The sequence below is a fragment of the Carcharodon carcharias genome, chromosome 4, assembly GCF_017639515.1.
Source record: "Carcharodon carcharias isolate sCarCar2 chromosome 4, sCarCar2.pri, whole genome shotgun sequence".
In the NCBI taxonomy this organism is placed as follows: domain Eukaryota; kingdom Metazoa; phylum Chordata; class Chondrichthyes; order Lamniformes; family Lamnidae; genus Carcharodon; species Carcharodon carcharias.
Window position 1 is genome coordinate 15,503,917 of NC_054470.1, and position 25,212 is coordinate 15,529,128.

Sequence of the window (25,212 nt, forward strand, 5' to 3'; positions counted from 1 at the left end):
CTTTCTGTTGCCACTTACATAGAAGCATAGAAAGATAGAAAATAGGAGCAGGAGTAGGTCATTCGGCCCTTCAAGCCTGTTCCGCCATTCAATATCATGGCGGGTCCTCTATTGTAACGCCATACTCCTGTTCTCTCCCCATATCCTTTGACGCCTTCAGAATCCAGAAATTTATTTCCTTCTTAAGTACTTTCAGTGACTTAGCCTCCACAGCCTTCTGTGGTAGAGGATTCCACAGGTTCACCACCTCATCTCAGTCCTAAATGGCCTACCCTGTATCCTGAGACTATGACCCCTTGTTCTAGTACCACCCCCTAGCCTGAGGAAACATCATCCCTCCTTCCAGTCTGTCCTGCCCTGACAAAATTTTACACCTTTCTATGAGATCCCTCTCATTCTTCTAAACTCCAGTGAATACAGGCCTGGTCGATCCACTCTCTCCTCATATGACAATTTTGCCATCCCAGGAATCAGTCTGGTGTTCTTTCGTTGCAATCCCTCTATGGCAAGTATATCCTTACTCAGGTAAGGAGACCAAAGCTTCACACAATATTCCAAGTGTGGTCTCACCAAGGCTCTGTACAGCTGCAGAAGGACATCCTTACTCCTGTACTCAAGTCCTCTCGCAATGAAGGCCAACATATCGTTTGCCTTCTTAATTGCCTGCTGTACCTGCATGCTTGCTTTCAGTGATTGGTATATAAAGACACCCAGGTCCCTTTGCACATCAACATTTGCCATTTAAATAATACTCTGTCATTCTGTTATTCGCACCAAAGTGGATAATTTCACACTAATCCATGTTATACTGCATCTGCCATGTATTTGCCTACTCACTCAACTTGTCTAAATTGCCTTGAAGCCTCTTAACATCCCCCTCACCAGTCACACTCCCACCAAGTTTTGTGTCATCAGCAGACTTGAAAAAATTACATTTGATTCCCTCAACCAAATCATTGATATATATATTGTGAATAGCTGGAGCCCATGATTGATTCCTGCGGTACCCCACTAGTCACCGCCTGCCACTCTAAAAAAGACTTATTTATCCTACTCTGTTTCCTGCCTGCTAATCAATTCTCAATCCATGCCAATATATTATCCCCAATCCCACGTGCTTTAACTGACTCATTACTACTGATGTTAGCTAACTGGACTGTCATTCCCTGTTTTCTCCCACCCTCCTTTTTTAAATAGTGGGGTTACATCTGCCACCCTCCAATCTGCCGGGACTGTTCCAGAATCTACAGAATTTTGGAAGACGACAACCAATGCAACCACCATTTCCATGGACATATCGTTTAGTACCCTGGGGTGTAGATTATCAGGCCCTGGGGATTCATCGGCTTTCAGTTCCATTAATTTCTCAAGCACTATTTTTTCAGTTACACCAGTTTCCTTCAATTCCTCCTTCTCACTAGACCTTTGGCTCCCTAGCATTACTGGGAAGTTACTTGTGTCTTCCTCAATGTACTGGTCTAAAAAAATTCTTGTACACACTCCAGGAATTCATCCACCAGTATTATTACTTCTTTTTATTCATTCACAGGATTTGGGCTTCGCTGGCTGAGCCACATTTATTGTCCATCCCCAGTTGCCCTCGAGGAGGAGGTAGTGAGCTGCCTTCCTGAACCGCTGCAGTCCATGTGATGTAGGTACACCCACAGTGCTGTTAGGAAGGGAGCTCCAGGATTTTGACCCAGTGACAGTGAAGGAAAGGCAATATATTTCCAATTCAGCATGGTGAATGACTTGGAGGGGAACCTCCAGGTGGTGGTGTTCCCATCTATCTGCTGCCCTTGTCCTCCTGGGTGGTAGTGGTCATGGGTTTAGAAGGTGCTGTCTAAGGAGCCTTGGTGAATTCCTGCAGTGCACCTGCTACTACTGTGCGTCGGTGGTGGAGGGACTAAATGTTTGTGGATGTAGTGCCAATCAACCTGACTGCTTTGCCCAGGATGATGTCCAGTTTCTTGAGTGTTGTGGGAGCTGCACCCATCCAGGCAAGTGGTGAGGATTCCATCACACTCCTGATTTGTGCCTTATAGATGGTGGACAGGCTTTGGGGAGTCAGGAGATGAGTTATTCATCGCATAGTTCATAGCGTCTGACCTGCTCTTGTAGCCATAGTATTTGTATGGCTAGTCCAGTCCAGTTTCTGGTCAATGGTAACCCCCAGGATGTTGATAGTAGGGGATTCAGTGATGGTAATGCCATTGAACATCAAGGGGTGATGGTTAAATTCTCTCTTGTTGGAGATGGTCATTGCCTGACACTTGTGTGGCGTGAGTATTACATGCCACTTGTCAGCCCAAGCCTGGATATTGTCCAGGTCTTGTTGCATTTGAACATGGACTGCTTCGTGTCTGAGTCGTCACGAATGGTGTTCAACATTGTGCAATCATCAGCGAACATCCTCACTTCTGACATTATGTTGGAAGGAAGGTCATTGATAAAGCAGCTGAAGATGGTTGGCTGGTTACAGGAGGAACTCCTGCAGTGATGTCCTGGAGCTGAGATGACCGACCTCCAACAACAGCAATCACCTTCCTTTGTGCTAGGTATGACTCCAACCAGTGGAGAGTTTCCCCCTGATTTCCGTTGACTCCAGTTTTGCTAGGGCTCCTTGATGCCACACTCGGTCAAATGTCACCTTGATGTCAAGGGCAGTCACTCCCACCTCACCTCCGAAGTTCAGCTCTTTTGTCCATGTTTGAACTAAGGCTGTAATGAGGTCAGGATCTGAGTGGCTCTGAAGGAACATCAATGAGCAGGTTATTGCCAAGCAAGTGCCACTTGATAGCACTATTGATGACCCGTTCCATTACTGATGATCGAGAGTACGCTGATGGGGTGGTAATTGGCTGGGTTGGATTTGTCCTACTTTTTGTGTACAGGGCATAAGTGGGCAATTTACCACAAACCCAGGTAGATGCCAGTGTTGTAGCTGTACTGGAATATCTTGGCTAGGGGCACGGCAAATTCTGGAGCACAAGTCTTGAGCACTATTACCAGGGCCCAAAGCCTTTGCAGTATCCAGTGCCTTTAGCCGTTGTTTGATTTCACATGGAGTGAATCAAACTGGCTGAAGACTGGCATCTATGATGCTGGGGTCTTCCTGTGGAGGCCGAGATGGATCATCCACTCGGCACTTCTGGCTGAACATTGTTGTGAATGCTTCAGCCTTATCTTTTGCACTGCTGTGCTGAGCTCCTCCATCATTGAGCATGGGGATATTTGTGGAGCCTCCTTCTCCACTGAGTTGTTTAATTGCCCACCACCATTCGCAACTGGATGTGGCAAGACTGCAGAGCTTATATGATCTGATCCTCTGGTTGTGGGATTGCTTAGCTCTGTCTATCACTTACTGCTTAAGCTGTTTAGCATGCAAGTCGTCCTATTTTATAGCTTCACCAGATTGACACCTCATTTTTAGGTATACCTGGTGCTGCTCCTGGCATGCCCTCCTGCACTCTTCATTGAACCAGGGTGGATCCCCTGGCTTGATCATAATGGTAGAGTGGGGGATATGCCGGGCCATGAGGTTACAGATTGTGTTCGAGTACAATTCTGCTGCTGCTGATGGCTCACAGCACCTCATGGATGCCCAGTCTTCAGTTGCTAGATCTGTTTGAAATCTATCCCATTTAGTACGGTGGTAGTGCCACACAACATGATGGAGGGTATCTGTGCAGTGGTCACTGCTACCAATACTGTCGTGGACAGATGCATCTGCAGCAGGCAGGTTGGTGAGGATGAGTTCAAGTGTGTTTCTCCCTCTTCTTGGTTCCCTCACCACCAGCCGCAGACCCAATCTAGCAGCCATGTCATTTAGGACTCGGACAGCTCAGTCAGTAGTAGTGCTACCCAGCCACTCTTGGTGATGGACATTGAAGGCCCCCACCCAGAGGACATTCTGCGTCCTTGCCACCCTCAGTGCTTCCTCCAAGTGGTGTTCAACATGGAGGAGCACTGATTCATCAGCTGAGGGAGGACAATACATGGTAATCAGCAGGAGGTTTCCTTGCCCATGTTTGACCTGATGCCAAGAGACTTCATGGAGTCCAGAGTCGATGTTGGGGACTTTCAGGGCAACTCCCTCCTGACTATACACTACTGTGCCGCCACCGCTACTGGGTCTGCCAGTGGGACAGGACATACTCAAGGATGGTGATGGTGAAGTCTAGGACATTATATGTAAGGTATGATTCCATGAGAATGACTGTCAGAATTAGGCTGTTGTTTGATTAGTGAGACAGCTCTCCCAATTTTGGCACTAGCCCCCAGATGTTAGTAAGGAGGATGTGTAGGGTCGACAGTGCTGAGATTGCCGTTGTCGTTTCCGGTGCCTCGGTCAATGCCGGGTGGTCCGTCCAATTTCATTCCTTTTCTGTGGCTTTCTAGCAGTTTGTTACACTGAGTGGCTTGCTAGGCCATTTAAGAGGGCATTTAAGAGTCAATCACACTGCTGTGGGTCTGGAGTCACATGTCGGCCAAACCAGGTAAGGATGACAGATTTCCTTCCCTAAAGGACATAAGTGAAGCAGATGGGATTTTACAACAATTGACAATGGTCATCATAGGCATTTAATTCCAGATTTTTATTGAATTTAAATTCCACCATCTGCCAAGGTGGGATTCAAACCTGGGTCCCCAGGGCATTACCCTGGGTCTGTGGATTACTAGTCCAGCGACAATACCACTACGCCACTGCCCAGTCTGTATGTAGATTAAAGTCACCCATGATGTAGCACCCTTGTAACATGTATCTCAAATTTCTTGTTTAATGCCGTCTCCTACCTTACCACTATTTGGAGACCTATAGACAACTCCCACTAATGTTTTCCACCCCTTGTTGATTCTTAGCTGCACCCAGACTAACTCCACATCCGGATTTTCTGAGCTAATATCCTCTCTCACTATTGTACTGATTTCATCCTTAACACCACCCCACCTGCTTTTCCTTCTTGCCTGTCCTTCCTAAATATCAAGTACTCTTGGATATTCAGTTCTCAGGCTTGGTCTCTACAATCGCAATCATATTGTACCCGTTTACTTCTTTTTGCGCTGTTCATTTGTCTACTTTATTGTGAATGCTCTGTACAGTCAGATACAGTGCCTATAGACTTGTCTTTTTAACATTTTTACATTTCTTTGTACTACAGCCCTATTTGCTGCACACCCTTGTTTCCTCTGCCTTCCACTTTTGCTTTCTACTTTTCTGTCTTTCATTTCTATCTTTGTTTCCCTTTCATGTCTCCCCGCTCAGGTTCCTATCCCCCTGCCAGTCTAGTTTGAATCCTCCCCCAGAGTACTAGCAATACCCCTGAGGGGATATTGGTCCCTGTCTTGCTGGCGGTTAAAATCTATAACTTTCATTAAAATAACAAATGAACACCACTTTTCTAAAAGTTGTTAATGTAAATCATTTTTATCCATTTCAGTCTTTACAGAATACTTACTCACTGCTCTGTTAACATTAAGAATACTCCAGGTGAAGGCAAAACCCTCATGGCCATCATCAATGACTTCCTACAGCAGTAATTCAAAATTAAATCTTATACAAGGTGCATTTCTCAACTACATAGATTGGCCATTTTACAATGTAATTGTTAGGTACAGAAAAACAGATTATGTTACTTTGTTCGAAAGTTCAAAATAGTGCAGATGTCAATCAAGAAAAGCGACTTACCTGAACTGTTTGTACAACTGTTTGCAGGCACAGGGGTGAGAGGGCATAAGAGAGAGGAGGCGCATGAAGGGCATGGAGAGACACAGCCCACGAGAGGGCATAAGCATAATAGGGAGGTTGAGGGTGCACGCGAGAGAAATAGCGTATGTGACAGAGAAAGACACAGACAGAGAAAGATTTTTAAAAAGTTATCATTGCATCAATTAGGATGATACTGCTACAAAAGCAATTAGAACAATTTTGGTAGCAATTTTCCCAATTCATACAGATCCTTTGTGCTTCGAAGCATGGATTTTTGAAGTGATTGCTCAAGCTACAATTTACATTTGTCACCTTTGAAAGGACAAAGAGGTAACTTTACCTGTTTTAGTCGTGCTAACTCTTTCAAGGCTCGCCCCCACTGCTGCTTATAATGCAGCTTGGATTTTATGGCTGATTCTAATTTCCTCTCGAATTCCACCTAGTAAAAAAGGTTAAAGGTTGGAATCATAAAGCTGATGCTATGATAGCACTACAAAAACTATTTCAGTCTTCAGGAAGGAGATCTTAATATTCCACATAAATATTTTGGGAGAATCAGAATTCTGGCATAAGTGAGGTGAATATATTTTTTAAACTTATTTTGCATAGCATCCACTTCAGAAGTAATTCATTTCTGGTTAACTTCAAACAGCTGAAATAAACATTTTAGTCAGTAAAGCAACTATAATATAATCAGGTGCGTTTATACTTAGAAGGTCCAACTGTTAACATTCTATGCGAGTAACAGTTTATTTCAAGAGCTTCTGCTAAAGTGGGAATTTCAGCAAAAAGTGGAAGGGGATTGCAAAATTTTGAATTTATCAAGGCTCAAGTTCCTGGACTTAAATCAAGTTAGGTGGGACAAATCAATGATGGGCAAATGTGGTTAAGATCCAGGGAACAGCCTTTTTTTCAAGCCAAAAGGCGGCTGATTATCTTCCTTTTCATTAGTTTGCTCTGAAATTGAATAAAATCAAACTTACAAATATATTGCTTAATGCATATCAAAGTATTAACACACTACATGTTACAAAGTTGGCATATGACACTACTAATTGGAAGTCATCAGAATCACAATCATAGGTACAATATGGAAGCAATAAAAGATCAGATCAGAAAACAATTCAATTCCTTCCTACAAAATACAAGGTTATTTAAAATGTGCAGATAGAAAACAATTCAGATATCTCCTCGGAGGTTTGAACAACCCTTCTCTTCCCCACCGCCATAAATTTATCGTGGCTGATATTGATTGCTGGAGTAAATTGAATAAAAGAAGTTGAGCTCTGATGAAGCAAAAATTCGCTTAGTTTTCTTCATCTCTATGTTATAACGGATAGCAACATTTTGTGGGAATGCATGGAACTTGAAAATGGAGGCGTGGTGGTCAACTTTAAGATGAAGTATCATAATATCGCTTGGGATAATGTGAAGCACAATTACGCTATGGGCGGAATCATCTCAGGTTTGCATTAAGTATGGTAGCGGGCGGGAAAAAGGACGTTACACCCACCAGCCGCAATGGTGGCTTTTCGTGCCTTATCGACCCATTCCCGCCTCATTAATTATGCAGCCACAGGAAACATGCCGTCTACTGGCGGGCGGCCTCAGATTTGCCCACCTCGCCGTTACCTTGCCGCTTCCTCATGCAGATCGCCATATTTAAACTGCAGCTGCAAGCATACTTGCAGCCCAGGATGGCATCAATGAAGACATGGCTCCGAAAGCCAAGAAATGTGCAGCCCCCTGATTCAGTGATGCATTCCTGAGGCGCTTACTGGACACCATAGAGGCCCACCGCAATGTCCTCTACCCTCGCCCTGGCCACAGGAGAGCCATCAGTCTCAATACTCTGGCTTGGGAGGCAGTGCCAGAGGTGGTCAGTGCCAATGCTGCACAGAAGGGATTGGCCATCCAGTGCAGAAAGAGGATGAATGATCTCATCTGTGCTGCCAGGGTAAGGCAAACATCTCATCACTCTAAACTCACACACTCACATGGCTATCACACATTCACTGACATCTCACTCACTGCCAGCTCAAGGAGCACCACCACTCACTCTTTCACACACACTCTCACATATCCATCTGGCCTCATCTCCTCTGGAGACTGCCTGCTCAACCCTCACCATCTTGAGGCCACTTATACACATCAACATATGCCCTGGGATACTCTTTTCCCCAGTGCAGACCACACCCTGTAGCCTCTTCCCTTGCCTGGGGCCACTTTTCTCCCTTCCACAAGCAAACCTTAGCCTAGTAGCCTTTGAAAAGCCACCCCTGCCTTATGGATGGTCTGGTAGGTGGAAACCTTCCCATGAGTTCCCCTAAAAGTGATGTGGTGCTCCTGCGAAGCCTGGTGCTAATGATCATGAATGCTGCCCGAAGAAAGTTGGCAAACAAACCTTGAAGTCCCGAGCGAAGTGCAGCCCGCCAGGTGCACGTCGCTCATCTACAGTTGTGAAACACATCAGTGTGCAGTTACGCTGATGTGCCCGGGTGATCCCAGCATGGGGGGGATGATTCCAGCGAGCAGGACTTACAATTAGATGCAAATGTATTAAAGGGAGTTTTCGATGTCTGGTGGCTGGAAATGCAGCCCGCCATTGACGGGCGAAGTGGACGATTGCAAACTGTTCTTATGATGGTGCAAAACTGATTTTTGGCCTGCTTGCCATATTGTCCGCTCAGACCCGCTATGATGCCTGACGCCAATGGGGATGGGAAATTCCACCTGATGTCTCAGAAAGCAAAATATAAATACTAAAGCAAAATCTAACAAATTGAAGTTTAATATATCCTTCTAAAACTAAGGAATTTTCATTCCTTGGTCAAAATTTTATAACTGGCAGAAATTAACATGTTTTCAGTAAGTCTATACAGTGCATAATTAAAGGAGAGCATGAAGGGAAATACTTGCGATTTGCTCAGATTTCCCTCACTATTTCTCATAGGTAGTTTGGAGCCTGGAGTTCAGTCTTCAGTTTTTATTACAGCTACACTGAATTGCTGTTCTCTTTCTAAATTATCATGCCCATTCTAGTCAAAATGTGAATTGTGCTAACATTTCCTCGAGTAGATCAGAGAGTCTTAACTAATGAGGAAGTAAACTAAGGTGCTAGAGTGAGCTTTCATCTTGGGCTTAATATGCTTCCCAGTCGGAACAGGATCTGTTTCCAGAGTCATACCGGAACATTTTCATCAATATGTATGAGACTACTTTGCATCACTCTGAAGGTGGCAGAAAATGTACAGCCTTCTCGCTATCAGAAGTATGATCACATTGAGGGACAAAACAACAAACAGCATTGGAGAAGAATTTCACATGAGTAACATCCCAAAAAGATTGAGTCAACTGTAGCTATTGGCTGAGAGCAAAGCTAGGCTGGAGAGAAGAAAGGTTATTACCTCTGGAGAAGGATCAATGATGTCTCTTCTGAAGAAACAGGAGAGCAGGATACAGGGCAGATTGGGAAATTGACATGTCCATGCTATAAATCCTTAAAATGGTAGGAGAGGATGTGGTGGAATGGAAACTATTCTGATATGTTTCTATATGAATGTGAATTTTTTTTTAAGTGAAATACACTACATTTTTGAATTTCACACTTTTTAATAAGTGAACAATCAGCTGCTTCATTTCATTATGAACAAGTAAGATGCCTTACTCCACAGATACGTCAAGCAAAAGGTAGATGCAAAATATGTTTTGTAAAGCTCACTGAGATACCAACAAAATGGTCTGATCTGTTGTGCAAGAGAAAAATATATTCTGGAAATTGTTTAAATTTAAACAGAAATCTGACACACCACATTAAGTCGCTATTAAATTGCATGCTACTTGGAAGAAAACGCCTACACCAGTTTGCTTTCATAATCAGCTTTGCAAATCTGACACTTGTGAATAACCTCCACCTGAATGGAAATGTAATAATTTCAAAGAAAGAAAAAGTTTCATGACTCCAGCTTCAAGTAATTAAATAGCTACTTAAAAGTGGTCACTACAGATTGTATTGAAAGTAGTGTGAAATCAGCATCCTTACATTTACCCCCACTACAGGATTTTCTTTATCAAAAATTTACATCAATTTTTCTGGATTTTATTCTCCAGGGAGATAAAATTTAATGACTACGAATGAAACCACAAAAATGTCTAATCATTTGCTTCTGCTTCAGTTATTTTTTCTATCCAGCTTGTCTCACCAAAAATGGCGTTTTGCAGGAGCAATTTTGTATAATAGAACATCCAAAAGAGGCATTTTTGAAGTTTAAGTTATTCACTCCCATTAAAAAAGGCACAAAAATATGGGCTTGCTATACAGATTTCCCCATTTCTGTCTGTGAACAAAACTATAACATACTGTAGACATCCAAATGCATTCTACCTTTTCAAGAGTTAAAAGATTGATCTCTGACTGAAGGCGAATTTCAGGTTTGCTGCTCTGCTGCTCCTTGTACTGATGGAACTCTTTTTCAAGTAGTTTATATTTCTGTTCTGCTTCATGAAGCTAGATAGAATTCATGAAAGGAAAAAAAACTTTCAAGAAACTAAAGGAAGTCAGCTTATCCTTTAGACACTAAACAGACACTCTAAAAATTCACATTCAAAATAAATGGACTTTTAACACAACTGAAGTACATGCAGACTAACAGCAAGTCATCTGAAAACCGATCAAGCTCTGGTTTAAAATTGGATGAATAATTTCATTGTTTACATCCTGCTGACAGTGCCCGCGAGGATACAAAGCAGCAACACATAACTGGCTAATTCTTCTACAGCAGATCATTATTTATCCATCTATTCAGTTAACACTTTGTCAGTTTACACAATATTACCATCCTTTTTTAACATTTATACTGTACAATATCCAAGTGCAGCTTAATCAAATGAACTAGCTGACATACTGTGAACACAGAATTTAAAACGTTACTCTTCTAGGAAAATGAAAAACTATTACTATTCTTCAGCCAACAGTTGAACAATAATTTAAGAAAAGCATGAGGATTTTATTGATTAATGACTTAACGTTGAACACTGACTTTATAACATACATAATCAATTCCAGAAAAATAACCTGTTTTTGAACTCTTGATGGCAGATAAAAATGAAGTTGAAATTAATGCACGGTGTCGAGAGGTAAAAATCTAAGCTGCTGAAAAAACTATCAGAAATTAAGCCACAATTGAAATGGATCTGAATACAATCCTAAACAATAGATCTTCTGAAAGTGTTTCATGGTTAGCATGTTAACCAAATATATGCAGCAGGATTCTATTTAATTTTTTAAATATATTTTTACAGGAGGTGAGCATTACTGGCCTATTGTTGCCCATCCCTAATTGCCCTTGAGAAGGTGGTGGACAGCCATCTTCTGCAACTGCTGCAGTCCACGTGGTGTAGGTACACCCACTGTGCTGTTTGGGAGGGAGATACAGGATTTTGGCCACAGCAAAATGGTTCCAAATCAAAATGCTGGGGGACTTGCAGGGGAACTGTGGTTGATGGTGTTCCTATGCATCTGCAGTCCTTGTCCTTCTAGGTGATAAAGGTCCCGATTTTGGAAGGTGCTGTCAAGGGAGATTTGGTGAGTGTGAGTGTGCCTTGTAGATGGTTCACACAGCTGCCACTGTGCATCAGCGGTGGAGGGAGTGAATGTTTAAGGTGGTGGATGGGATGCCAATCAAGTGGACTGCTTGATGATATTGAGCTTCTTGAGTGTTGTTGGAACTCCACTCATCCGGATAAGCGGAGAGTATTCCATCACACTCCTGACCTGTATCTGACTGTCTTTAGAGGGTCAGGAGGTAAGTTACTTGCAGCAAAATTCCCAGCCTCTTACCTGCCTTTATAGCCACAGTGTTTATGTGGCTGGTCCAGTTCAGTTTCTGGTCAATGATAACCTCCAAGATGTTGCTACTGGGGGATTCAGCAATGGTAATGCCTTTGAGTATCGAGAGGTGGTTAGACTCTCTTGTTGGAGACGGTCATTGCCTGGCACTTATGCAGCACATATGTTAATTGTCACTTATTAGCCCAAGCATGAATGTTGTCCAGGTCTTGCTGCATATGGACACGACTGCTTCAGTTTCTCAGGAGTTGTGAGTGGTACTGAACATTATGTAATCATCAGCAAACATCCACACTTCTGATTTAATGATGCAGGGAGGTCATTGATGAAGCAGCTGAAGATGGTTGGGCCTAGGGCACTACCCTAAGGAACTCCTGAAACAACGTCCAAGGGCTGAGATGATTGACCTCCAACAACCACATCCATCTTCCTTTGTGCTAGGTATCATTCCAACAATGGAAAGTTCATCCCTTAATTCCCATTGACTTCAATTTTGCTGGGGCTCCTTCATGCCACACTCTGTTAAATATACCCTGACCCTTGAGAGGGCAGTCCCTCCCACCTCACCTCTTGAGTTCAGCTCTTTTGTCCATGTTTGGACCAAGGCTATATGTGGTCAGGAGCTGAGTGGCCATGGCAGAACCCAAACTGAGCATCAGTGAGCAGATTATTGCTGTGTTAGTGCCACTTGATAGTGCTGTTAATAAACTTTCCATCACTTCGCTGATAATTGAGAGTAGACTCAAGGGGCGGTAATTGGCCAAGTTGGATTTGTCCTGTTTTTTTGTGGACAGCTGTTTTTTTGTGGACAGAACATACTTGGGGAATTTTCCTCATTGTCATGTAGATGCCAGTGTTGTAGCTGTACTGGAACAGCTTGGCTTGAGGTGCAGCTGGTTCTGGAGCACAAGTCTTCTGTACCACTGCCGGAATGTTGTCATAGCCCACAGACTTTGCAGCATCCAGTCTCTTCAGCTGTTTCTTGATGTCACATGGAGTGAATCAAATTGGATGAAGATTGGGATCTGAGATGCTGGGGAGCTCCAGAGAAGACCAAATGGATCTTCCACCTTGGCTAAATGCTTCAGCTTGTATTTTGCACTGATGTGTTGGGCTCCACCATCATTGAAGATTGGGATATTTATCCAGCCTCCTCCTCCAGTGGTCCATCTGACTTCATTCCTTTTTGACTTTCTAGTGGTTTAATACAACTGAGGGGCTTGCTAGGCCATTTCAGAGTGCATTTAAGAATCAACACTTTCCTGTAGGTCACATGTAGGCCAGAACAGTTAAGGGCAGCAACTTTCCTTTCCGAAAGGACATTAGTGAACCAGATGGTACTGTGGCAAGTAACATTCACACTATACAGTGCCAGGCAATGACCATCTCCAACAAGGGAGAATCTATCCATCTCCTCTTCACATTCAATGGCATTACCATCACTGAATCCCCCACTATCAACATCCTGGGGGTTATCATTGTCCAGAAATCAAACTGGACCAGCCATATGAATACTGTGGCTACAAGTGCAGGTCAGAGGCTGGAAATGCTATGGTGAGTAACTCACCTCCTGACTCCCCAAAGTCTGTCCACCATCTGCAAGGCACAAGTCAGGAGTGTGATGGAATACCCTCCACTTGCCTGGATGAGTGCAGCTCCAACAATACTCAGAACCCAACCCTATCCAGGACATAGTCATCTGCTTGACTGGCACCCTATCCACCACCTTAAGCATTTACTCCCTCCACCACTGACGTACAGTGGCAGCAGTATGTACCATCAACAAGATTCACTGCAGCAACTCACCAAGGCTCCTTCATCAGCACCTTCCAAACCCGCAACCTCTACCGCCTAGAAGAACAAGGGTTGCAGGTGCATGGGAACACCACCGTCTGCAACTTCCTCTCCAAGCCACACACCATCCTGACTTGGAACCAAATTGCTGTTCCTTCACTGTCACTGGGTCAAAATCCTGGAACTCCCTTCCTAACAGCATTGTGGGTGTACCTACACCACATGGACTGCAGCGGTTCAAGAAGGCAGCTCACCACCACCTTCTGAGGGGCAATTTTTTCCCAATTCATTCACGGGATGTGGGATTCGCTGGCTAGGCCAGCATTTATTCCCCACCCCTAGGTGCCCTTGTGAAGGCGGTAGTGAGCTCCCTCCTTGAACTGCTGCAGGCCATGTGGTCATGCACAATGCTGTCAGGAAGGGAGTTCCAGGATTTTGACCCAGTGACAGTGAAGGAATGGCGATATATTTCCAAGTCAGGATGGTGAGTGAATTGGAGAGGAACTTCCAGGTGGTGTTCCCATCCATCTGCTGCCCCTGTCCTTCCAGATGATAGTGGTTGTGGGTTTGGAAGGCGCTGTCTAAGGAGCCTTGGTGAATTAGGGATGGGCAGAAAACGCTGGCCCAGCCAGTGACACCCATATGCTCTAAAAGAACTAAAAAAGAGCTCTTGGGTCAGGATGGAGTCTGTACAGTGCTCTAAGAACTTCAGATGAAGGTGAAGAGAATTTTCATCCTACACTCGGACATCAAAACATCTTTGCTCTTGTAATTGTGACATAAGATCTTAAATTTCCACCTGAGCAGGCACACAGAGTCTCAAGCAAATTCTGAAAGCTGGCACCATGACAATTTCACACTTCTTCAGTACTGCAATGAACTAGGAGCTTGGGTTGTGTGTTCAAATCATGAAATGAGAGTTGAATCCATGACCTTCTAACTGTCAACAGTGATACCTCTAAGCCAAGATGATATGGAGCTTCCAGAACATTGTTATATTGGATGAAAGTTGTTAATGTCCACATTGGGTAAAACTGACTGAAGCCAGATACTGACATAAAAATAATCTCAATATTTTTGAATGCATCTATAAGCCTACAATCTGGGGGGAATGCTGAATGCCCTCTTGTATACTAAACTTTAATGCATCATTGAATGGGCATTGAAGATGGGAAAAGCCAAGGGAAGATCAGACATTGGGCATCTGGCGCCATGTTGTTGACATCAAGCTGCAAGACCAGCTGATATGCAACTGAAACCTTTCGAGAGATCTGGATAAATGAAGACAAGAGTAATAGTGGATTCAGTTTAAAAGTGCAAAAGGCCAGAAAGAATATTTATCTTGGTACCATTGCTAAAAGTAATGCCTATAAATATGATAAACTCAAATTGTATGCTCAATTGACAAGATGGACAAGCACAATAAGAATGAATCAATTACAAAGAACTACCATCGCCTTCAAAAAGTACTTTTTTCTTTGATTATCAATCATTTTTCTTACCTGCTGCTGTAAGTGTAACTTATCTTGTTCCAACTGGTTAAACTTTAACTTTTCCAATTCCACCTGACGGACAGAGTCTTCAGTACAGCGTCTTGTGGTCTCTTGCATTTCTCGCAAGCTCCGATCATGATCCTCTTGTAGCTCTTTCCTCAGCCTCTGGAGCTTTACACAGGTTAACTTCTTAAAATTTTTTGAAAACTCTCAGATAAATATGAGATGATAAACTGAACAATAAATGATTTACGATACAATAACTATTTTTGTTAATTTACAGGATGTGCACACTGAAAGGCCAGCATTTATTGTCCATTTCAACTGTTCCTGAAAAGGTGGTGGTAAGTCATCTTCTTGAACTGCTGCAGTCCTTGTAATCAAGGTACTTCCCACAGCGCTGTCAGGCAGAGAGTGACAGAACTTTGACCCAGTGATGATGAAGGAAGTGCAATATATTTCCAAGTCAGCATGATACATGACTTGGAGGGGAACTTAAAAGTGTTGTTGTTGCTGCTGCCCTCGTCCTTCTCAGAGGTAGAGGTCAGGAGTTTGGGAGGTGCTGTTGAAGAGGCCATGGCAAGTTGCTGCAATTCATCTTGCAGATAGTATACAGTCCAGCCATGATGTATCGGTGTTGAAGGAAGTAAAAGTTTAAGGTGGATGGGGTGCTGATCAAGTGGGCTGCTTTGTACTGGATGTTGTTGAGCTTGAGTATTGTTGCATCTGCACCAATTCAAGCAAGTAGTCAGCATCCCATCATAGTCCTGACCTGTGTTTTGTAGATGGTGGAAAGATTTTAGGGATCCAGGAGATAAGTAACTTGCCACAGAATACCCTGATTGGCTTTTGTACACATAGTATTTATGAGGCGAGGCCAGTTAAGTTTCTAGTCAAGTGATCCCTCTGATGTTGACAGTGGGGGATCTGATAATGGTAATGCTGTTCAACCTTAATGGCAAGTGGTTCATACCTTATAGGAGCTGGACATTGCCTGGCACTTCTGTGATCTAAATGTTGTTTATCACATATCATCCCAAGCCTAAACGTTGCCCAGGTCTTGCTATATACGCTGCTTCGGTATCCGAAGAGTCACGAATGGTGCTGAATATTGTACAATCATACATCCCAACTTATGACCTTATGATGGAGGGAAGGTCATTGATGAAGCAGTTGAAGGTGGTTAGGCCAAGAGCACCACCTTGAGGAACTCCTGCAGTGATGTCCTGAAGCTGAAATGACTGACCTCCACCAGCCATAACCATCTTCCTTTGTACGAGATGAGACTCCAGCCAGTGGAGAGTTTCCTCCTGATTCCCACTGACTCAATTTTATTAGGGCTACTTGATGTCACGGACTGTCACTCTCATGTCTGGAGTTCAGTTCCTTAGTCCCTGTTTGGGCCAAGGCTGTAAAGCGCTCTGGAGCAGAGTGGTACTGTACCCAAACTGAGCATCAGTGAGGTTATTGGTGAGTTGGTGCTGCCTGATATCACAGTCAATGATCCCTTCGATCAGTTTGAAGATTGAGAGTAGGTTGATGAGTGACAATTGGCCGGACTGGATTTGTCCTGCATTTTCTGAGCAGCATAGATCTGGGCAATTTTCCACTTATTCATGCATCATTCTGCTGGTTCGGTAAGCTGGCTCCACAAACCACAAAGGGATTCAACCTACAATCCCCGATTCTAAATGTTGTAAATTTATTGGTTTCTATTCTCTTCTTCCCAAACAAAACAATGTCATGTAGGAGAAATGGCTTTAAAATTGCTCTAAATGGGCCCACAGAATGGAATAGTAGTTAAACTGAATGGTGGGCGAGTAAAGAACTAATGCTAATTAATTCATAAAGGTTCAATCCAACAAAACATTCCTGGTTAGTTTGTGATCTTCTTGCCTGATTTATTCAATAATTATGAAGTAAAGATTAATTAATTCACTCAGTAGTTTTTGTGTATGCTGATGGGAGTTTGGGAGTATAAATGCAACATCTTGCATTTATAAAGTGTCTTTACCCAAGTAAAGCATCACCTTAAAAATCTGACATGGAGTCATGTAAGAGGGTGTTACTACTGGGATCAAAAGCTTGGTCAAAGAGGTTGGTTTTAAGGACAGTCTTAAAGAAGGAGAAAAATGGAGGTTTAAGGAAGGAATTCCACATCTCAAGACCTGCGTAACTGAAGGCAAAGCTGTCAACGGTGAAGCAATGAAATTGGGATGTGCAAAAGGCCAGAATTAGAGACTTACAGAGAAGCTGGGGGTTGCAGGGCTGAAGGAGTTTAGGTATAGGGAGGCCATGCAGGGGTTTACCAACAAGGATGGAAATTTTAAAATCGAGCCATTTAGCTTAGTCGGATTTGCTCACTACATTCGTCAATGAAGGTTCATTTTGAATGTAGTATTGCAAAAGTCTAGGCGCGTATTATAAATGGTGATGAGGCAAATTCGACTCTTCATTCATGAAAATTGGAGTGCATATTATATCTGGGTGTCTATTATATTTTGAAAATTACCGTAATCTGAATTGGTTATTATGAGACAATTCGCCAAGACAATTTTGAGCATCAGTATCTCTTAGGCATAGATTTGATGGTAAATCCCAGACTGGTTCTTGCCAAGGTCAAAGTCTGGCAGTCTGAGATTAAGCTAGTCTGTTCGCAACCTTGGTGTCACATGTGATCCTGAGATGAGCTTCCAACCTCACATTCATCTCGAAGAGCTCCTTTTCAACCTGCATACATTGCTCAACTTCACTCCCATCTCAGTGCATGCTGCTGAAATCCTCATCCATTCCTTTATGATCTCTAGACTTGACTATTCTAATGCACTCCTGGCTGGACTCCCACATTCTACTCTGCTGCCCGTGTCTTGACTCATAGTAAATCCCGTTTCCTTAGCACTCCACGTTTGCTGACCTATACTGGCTCCAGGTCAAGCCACGCCTTGATTTTAAAATTCTCATCCCTCCACAGCCTTGCCCCTCCCTATCTTCTCCAACCCCATAACCCTCCAAAATATCTGCACGCTTAATTCTGGCCTGTTGTGCATTCCCATCCATCATTTAAATCATAATGCAGGAACTTGTATGTTCAGTGATGTGAATATCCGATTCTACGTTTTACTTATTTTACGTTTTGGATGAATTAAACAGGAAATTACAGGTGCATGTAACAAGGATGCTACAGTAATCATGGGTGACTTAAATCTACATATAAACTGGGCAAACCAAATTAGCAATAATACTGTGGTGAATGAATTCCTGGAGTGAGTACGCGATGGTTTTGTTGGACCAGTACATCGAGGAGCCAACTATGGAATAGACTATCCTAGATTTGGTATTGTGCAATGAGAAGGGTTAATTAATAATCTTGTTCTGCGGGGTCCTTTAGTGTTCAGTGACCATAACATGGTAGAATTCTTCATTAGGATGGAAATTGAAGTAGTCAGATCCAAAACTAGGGTCCTAAATCTAAACAAAGGAAACTACAAAGGTATGAGGCATGAGTTGGCTAAGATAGATGGGGAACTTCATTAAAAGGCATGTTGGTGGATAGGCAATGGATAATATTTAAGGAACAGGTGTATGCATTGCAACAGTTATACATTCCTTTCTGGTGCAAAAACACAAGAGGAAAAGCAGTGCAACCATGGCAAACAAAAGAAATTAAGGACAGTATTAGATCTAAAGAGGAGTCATATAAAGTTGCTAGAAAAAGTAGCAAGCCTGAGGATTGGAAGTAGTTTAGAATTCAGCAAAGGAGGACCAAATGATTGATAGGAGGGGAGAATGAGTAAACTTGCAAGGAGCATAAAAGCAGACTGTAAAAGCTTCTGTGAGTATATAAAAAGAAAAAGATTAGTGAAGACAAATGTAGGTCCCTTACAGTCCGAAACGGGAGAATTTATAATAGACAACGAAGAAACGGCAGAGCAGTTAAACAACTATTTTAGTTCTGTCTTCATGAAGAAAGACACAATTAACTTCCCAGAAATGTGAGGAAACCAAGTGTCTAGTGCAAGAAGGAATTGAAGGAAATTAGTATTAGTAAAAAAAATAGTGCTGGAGAAATTAATGGGACTGAAAGCCAATAAATTCCAAGGGCCTGATAATCTACATCCCAGGGTACTGAGGAGGTGGCCATGGAAATAGTGTATGCGTTGGTTGTCATCGTCCAAAATTCTGTAGATTCTGGAACAGTCCCAGGAGATTGGAGGGTGCCAAACATAACCCCCACTATTCAAAAAAGGAGGGATGGAGAAAACAGTGAATTGCAGTCCGGTTGGCTAACATCAGTAGTAGGGAAAATGCTCGAATCTATTATAAAGGGTGTGATAACAGGACACTTAGAAAATATCAATGCGATCAGACAAAGTCAACATGGGCTTATGAAAGGGAAATCATGTTTGACAAACCCACTGGAGTTTTTTGAGGACATAACTAGCAGAATAGATAAGAGAGAACCAGTGAATGTGGTGTATTTGGATTTTCAGAAAGCTCTTGATAAAGTCCCATATAAGAGGTTAGTGTACAAAATTAAAGCATATTAGATTGGGGGTAATACATTGGCATGGATTGAGAATTGGTTTGTGGATAGGAAAGACAGGATAGGAATAAATGGATCTTTTTTGGAGTGGCAGGTGGTGACTAGTGGGGAACCGCAGGGATCAGTGCTTGGGCCCCAACTATTCACAATATATATCAATGATTTGGATGATGAAATGTAATATTTCCAAGTTAGCTGACAACATGAAACTTGGTGGGAATGTGAGTGGTAAGGAGGATGTTAAGAGGCTACAAGGTGATTTAGACAAATTGAGTGAGTGGGCAAATACATGGCAGATGCAGTATAATGTGGATACATGTGAAGTTATTCACTTTGGTGTGAAAAACAGAATGGCAGAGTATTATTTAAATGGTGATGGATTGGGATACGTTGCTGTACAAAAGGACCTGATGTCCTTGAACACCAGTCACTGAAAGCAAGCATGTAGGTGCAGCAAGCAGTTAAGAAGGCAAAAGGTATGTTGGCCTTCATTTCGAGAGGACTTCAGTACAGGAAGTACAGGAGCAAGGATGTCTTACTGCAGCTGTACTTGGTGTGATGGCACTTGGAGTTGTGCGTACAGTTTTGGTCTCCATACCTAAGAAAGGATATACTTGCCATAGAGGGAGTGCAGCGAAGGAACACCAGACCGAATCCTGGGATAGCAAGGTTGTCGTAGGAGGAGAGAGTGGGTCGACCAGGCCTGTATTCACTGGAGTTTAGAAGGATGAGAGGGGATCTCAATGAAACGTATAAAATTCTAACAGGGCTAGATAGACTGGATGCAGGGGTGACATTACCCCTGGTCTAGAACAAGGGGTCGCAGTCTCAGGGATAGGCCACTTAGGAATAAGGTGAGGAAAAACGTTGTCACTCAGAGGATGGTGAACCTGTGGAATTCTCTACCACAGAACGCTGTGGAGGCCAAGTCACTGAATATATTTAAGAAGGAAATAACTGGATTTCTAGACTCTAAAGACACCAAGGGGTATAGAGAGAGCGCGAGAGTATGGCATTGAGATAGAAGATCAGCCGTGATCATACTGAATGGCAGAAAAGGCTCGAAGGGCCAAATGATCTACTCCTACTCCTATTTTCTATGAATAAAATAAAACTGTCTTAAACTTTGCACAATGCACTTGTGTGCAAAATTAGTTTGCCACGCCTCAAAAATTCATTTACTACTAGTATACAGGATTGACTCACAAACACATAACCAAACCTAGTGATTTACTAAATAACTGTAGCACGAGAATGTGAAAAGTAAAGCAATCTTATTCTAAATAATCTTTAATTATAGCACAGACCTGCTCAACTTAATTAGGATTTGCTTTTAACTATAAGAGATGTTAAATGGAAATTTTGTTTGCTATTCGAGGAGACACAAAATATCCTAAGCAAAATTTGAAGAGGAGGGGAGTTCCCAGTATCCCACCTGGCCTACATTTATGCCGAAATCAACTACACCAAAAACATTAACAGGTCATTATTTCATTGCAGATTTGGGCAACTTGCTGTGTGCAAATTGGCTTCCACTTCTGCCTAAATAACAATGACAGACTTTAAAAATAATTCATTGGCTGTGAAGCATTTTGGAACATTGAGAACATGAAAGGCATTATATAAATTTGGTAATGTGACACCACTATCGTCAAGCCTTCATCATCAACATCTTCTCATCACTGACCAGGAGCTTGATTGGATCAACCAATGCAAGGAGTTCAAAGGCTGAGACAATTGATTGACCTCCTCACCCATGAAAGCCACCACCAGCTAACAGGCTCAAGCCAAGGATGTGATGGAACACTCAACTGTCTGTATGGCCTGGGTGTAACAACTCAGGAAGTTCAATATCACCCAGAATAGAGCAGCTCATTTGATGTGCCCCATCACTAAACTCAGTAATTATCTCTTTCATCATCAGTACACTGTGGCTGCAATATACTCTATCTGCAGCATGTGTAGCAACACCTCATCAAGCTCACTTCATCAACACCTCCCAATCCCATGCCCTTACCTATGGAGAAGGGCAAAATCACACGATCGTAGGAATCTCAAAGACCTTCTGTGAGTCATGCACTATCCTGACTTGGGCACAGAAGCTATTTCTTCACTGTTGCTTCAGTATCCTGGAATTCGCTACCCAACACCAGCAAGGACTACAGTGATTCAAAAAGGCCCACCACCACCACCTACAGGAGAACAGGAAATGTACAATAACAGCTATCTTGACAGCAGTGCCTAATTGCCAAGGACAAAAGCTTTCTTTCAATTCTTTTGAAGCATCAAATTTACATTGCATCTAAAGTAAAAAGGTCATCCAATGTTCAGCCAAAAAGGTTTCAACTAAAACAAAGGTTAAATTTTTTTGCATCTCCAGTATTATAAAAAAATAAACACAATTACCTCTGTTTCACCATTAGCAAGTTGCCGCTCTCTTTTTTCCAAATCTGCCAATGTTTTTTGTAGTCGTTCCTCAAGCACAGCATATTCAAGCACCTGTCATCAAGGACAAAAAAAATGCAAAAACATGAAGTTTCTTTCCAGTATAGTATAGGCAATTTACAAAATACACTAATGAAATCCTGTCAGGCATATCTGGACAAGTGGCTCTCCATCTTTGAATCCCATCCTGAAAAAATGATAAAAGCCTCATTCTACCTTTTTTTTTTATGAAAGCAATATACTTTGTCATAATCCAAACAAAACAAAGGTGAGTGAGTGTGTTGAGATCTGTTACAAAGGGACAGGTTTGATCTTAATACTTCTTCGTACTTTTAGCTTTCTCATCAGTAGGACTTGTAGCCTGTTTACCACCTTTTGCTACAAGGCATTTGAATTACAATAATTATGTACTTATGCCATCTCCCTGTAATGCTGGATAGAAATTTCAGGAGTCTAGAATATTTTAAAAAGGTCCATTATACTTTCTAAGCATCTTATAAAGGTCAGCAAGATCAATTTAAAAATAATTAAAGTGTAAGTGCACCCTGTCGAGGATTTCAATAAATTTATAATGTACTGGCCAAAGCTGAGCTCTGGACTCACATAAAACTCCACATCTCTGTCTATAATTAATAATGATCTCTGCTCAGGTCAACACCAGCATAAACATAAATATTGTAAGCATGTCTTAAATGTTGCCCAGCCTTAAGTGCTTTTCCAGAGTATTTTGTTTTGAATTTTAGACTTTGAACATTTGTAGTTTTTATTTCTACTTTACTCACGCAAGCCGAGATAACCAGTTAAAATGATTGTTATTGCAGGTCATATAACTAATCAAATAGAGACAAAATGGAAGGCAGCTTTGCTTCAACTGACCAAACACCAATATTAAATAGGTTTAAGGTGTTTAGCATATTATGAAGCCAGAGAGATAAACAATGGACACCACTGAGTTGAATTAACTTAAAATGTATTATTCCAAGTATTTTGCTGCCTAAACTGCACTGAAGTTCAAAGCATCAGTCTTCCTTTAAGGACACTACTATGCATTCCCTCTTAGTCAGATTCTTCCAAATAGCAGCCAGAGTTTCTTCTGCATTGGAAATCATGGAAACACAGCTCAGTTGAGTGTGGAGGAAAAATGGATACTTTGATTTAGTTGCAAAGCCCTTGGTCAATCCAACATTAGTATCACTGCATTGAAATGCAAAATTTACCTCACATTGATATGAGATGATGACAGCAACATGTGCAAACTAGTACTCATGTACAACACTGGGCTCCAACTGTTTACTGAAACTTTTTCCAGTTAAAACTTTCAGGGATTGACGAATTTGAACTCCTTTGTCCCTGGTCCTGCACATTATTAGTGTTTTTTCCATGAGGTTAGACTCCCATTTCTGACTTATTCCCCAAAATGTACAACCTCACACTTGCTGACATTAGACTGCAACTGCTATTTGTTTGTTCATTTTTCAAAACTGCGCATCTCTTCCCGGTTTTATATTATTGGTGAAATCTTTTTTCTGTTGTCAACAAATTTCAAAGACTATGGGCGGAATTGTCCACTCCAGTTTGCAGCGGGCATCATAGCAGACAGGAATGGAAATTATCGGGGATCGCAAAAATCAGTTTCATGTCATCGTAAAACTAGTTTGCAATCATCCGCTCAACCTGTCAATGGCGGGTTGCGTTTCTTGCCGCCGCACATCAGGAACCTAATTTCAATACTTAAGCATCTCATTATAAGCACATCAGACCAATGTGTTTCACAACTGTACATAAGCTGCATGCATCTGATGAACTGCACTTCACTTGCGATTTTGAGATTTGTTTGCCTACCTTGTTTCAGGCAGCATCTTGTTTTCGGTCATTAATGCCAGGCTTCACAGACAGCACCACATTGCTTTTAGAGGGGCTCACGGCAGGTCTGTACCTGCCAGGCCAGCCATAAGGCCGGGGTGGCTTTTCAATGGCTGCAGGGCTAGGGCTTGCTTGGGGAAGGGGAAGAAGTGGCCTCAGGCAAGGGAAGAGGCTGCTGGGCAAGGGCTGTACTGGGGAAGGCTGGTATACCAGGGGATGTGTAGGTGCACATGTTGAACTGTGCAAGTGACCTCAAGATGGTGAGAGCTGAGGAGGCAGATGGAGATGTGAGGGTGTGTATGAGAGAATAAGTGGTGATGCTCCTTGAGCTGGCAGTGAGCAAGATGCCAGTGGATGTGTGATAGCCTTGTGAGTGTGAGTTTAGAGTGATGAAATGGTTGCCTTAGTTGGCGGCACGGATGAGATCATTCATTCTCTTTCTGCACTGGATGGCCAACCTCTTCTGTGGAGCATTGGCATTGACCACCACTGCCACCACCTCCCAAGCCAGAGTGGTGAGATTGCTTTACCTCCTGTGGCCAGAGCAGGGGTGGAGGACGTCATGGAGGGCTTCCGAAAGGCATTCCAGCGACAAGTCACTGAACTCTGCTAAGCTTTCAGGGTCATGTCTTCACTGTAGTCCTGGGCTGCAAGCACTGAGAACTGTGTGCGGGGCTGCAGTTTAGATATGGTACCCGGAGTCAGGAAACAGTGAGGTAACGGCATAGAGAGTGATTCAGAGGCCACCCACCAGTGAGGCAGCCTGTTTCCTGTGGCTGCATAATTAATGAGGAGGGAAGTGGGCAATACAGAATGAAAACCTGCCATGGCGGCACACGGGTAAAACGTCGTTTCTCACGCCCACTACCGCACTTAGTGCAATTCTGGGACGATTCCACCTGATGTTTCCTTTATGCAAGTCCAAATTAATTAAATACACCAACCACTAAAGTAAAGCAGGCACCTGTCCCTGCGATATACTACTTCTAACACATCTTGTGCACACATCATTTCCTCTAATTTCATCATTATCATCAACAGCATCAATGTTGTTTATATAGCACATTTAACATAGTAAAACATCCCAAGGCACTTCACAGGGGCGCTGCACTCTGTCACATAAGGAGATATTAGGGTAGATGAACAAAAGTTTACTCAAAAAGAAAGTTTTTAAGGAGTATCTTAAAGGAGGAAAGAGAAGTAGAGGCACAGAGAGGCTTAGGGAAGGAATTCCAGACCTTAGGGCTTTGGTAGCTGAAGATAGCTGAAGCCACCTATGGTAAAGTATAAAAATCATGGATGCTTATGAGGCCTGAATTGAAGGAGCACAGATATTTGAGGACTGTAGTGCTGAAGGAGGTAACAGTGAGGGAGAGGGAAGATGTTGGAAGAATACGAAAACAAGGATAAGAATTTTGAAATTGAGATGTTGTTTAACCAGGAACAATGGAGTAAGGGTCGTGCTTGAATGGGAGTAAGGGTCGTGATTGAATGGGACTTTGCACAATTTATGGCA

At 42.6% G+C, this 25,212-nt stretch overlaps 1 protein-coding gene across 1 annotated transcript in view; it reads right to left on the reverse strand.

The window, feature by feature from the left end:
- LOC121277359 (centrosomal protein of 120 kDa) overlaps positions 1 to 25,212 on the reverse strand; it is a 126,232-nt gene that overhangs the window by 17,580 nt on the left and 83,440 nt on the right. The window contains exons 16-19 of the mRNA XM_041186736.1: positions 21,795 to 21,887; positions 14,855 to 15,016; positions 10,095 to 10,217; positions 6,051 to 6,149 (exon numbers count right to left, since the gene is read on the reverse strand). Of these exons, the coding sequence (XP_041042670.1) occupies positions 6,051 to 6,149; positions 10,095 to 10,217; positions 14,855 to 15,016; positions 21,795 to 21,887 (477 nt within the window). The remainder of the gene's footprint in view (positions 1 to 6,050; positions 6,150 to 10,094; positions 10,218 to 14,854; positions 15,017 to 21,794; positions 21,888 to 25,212) is intronic.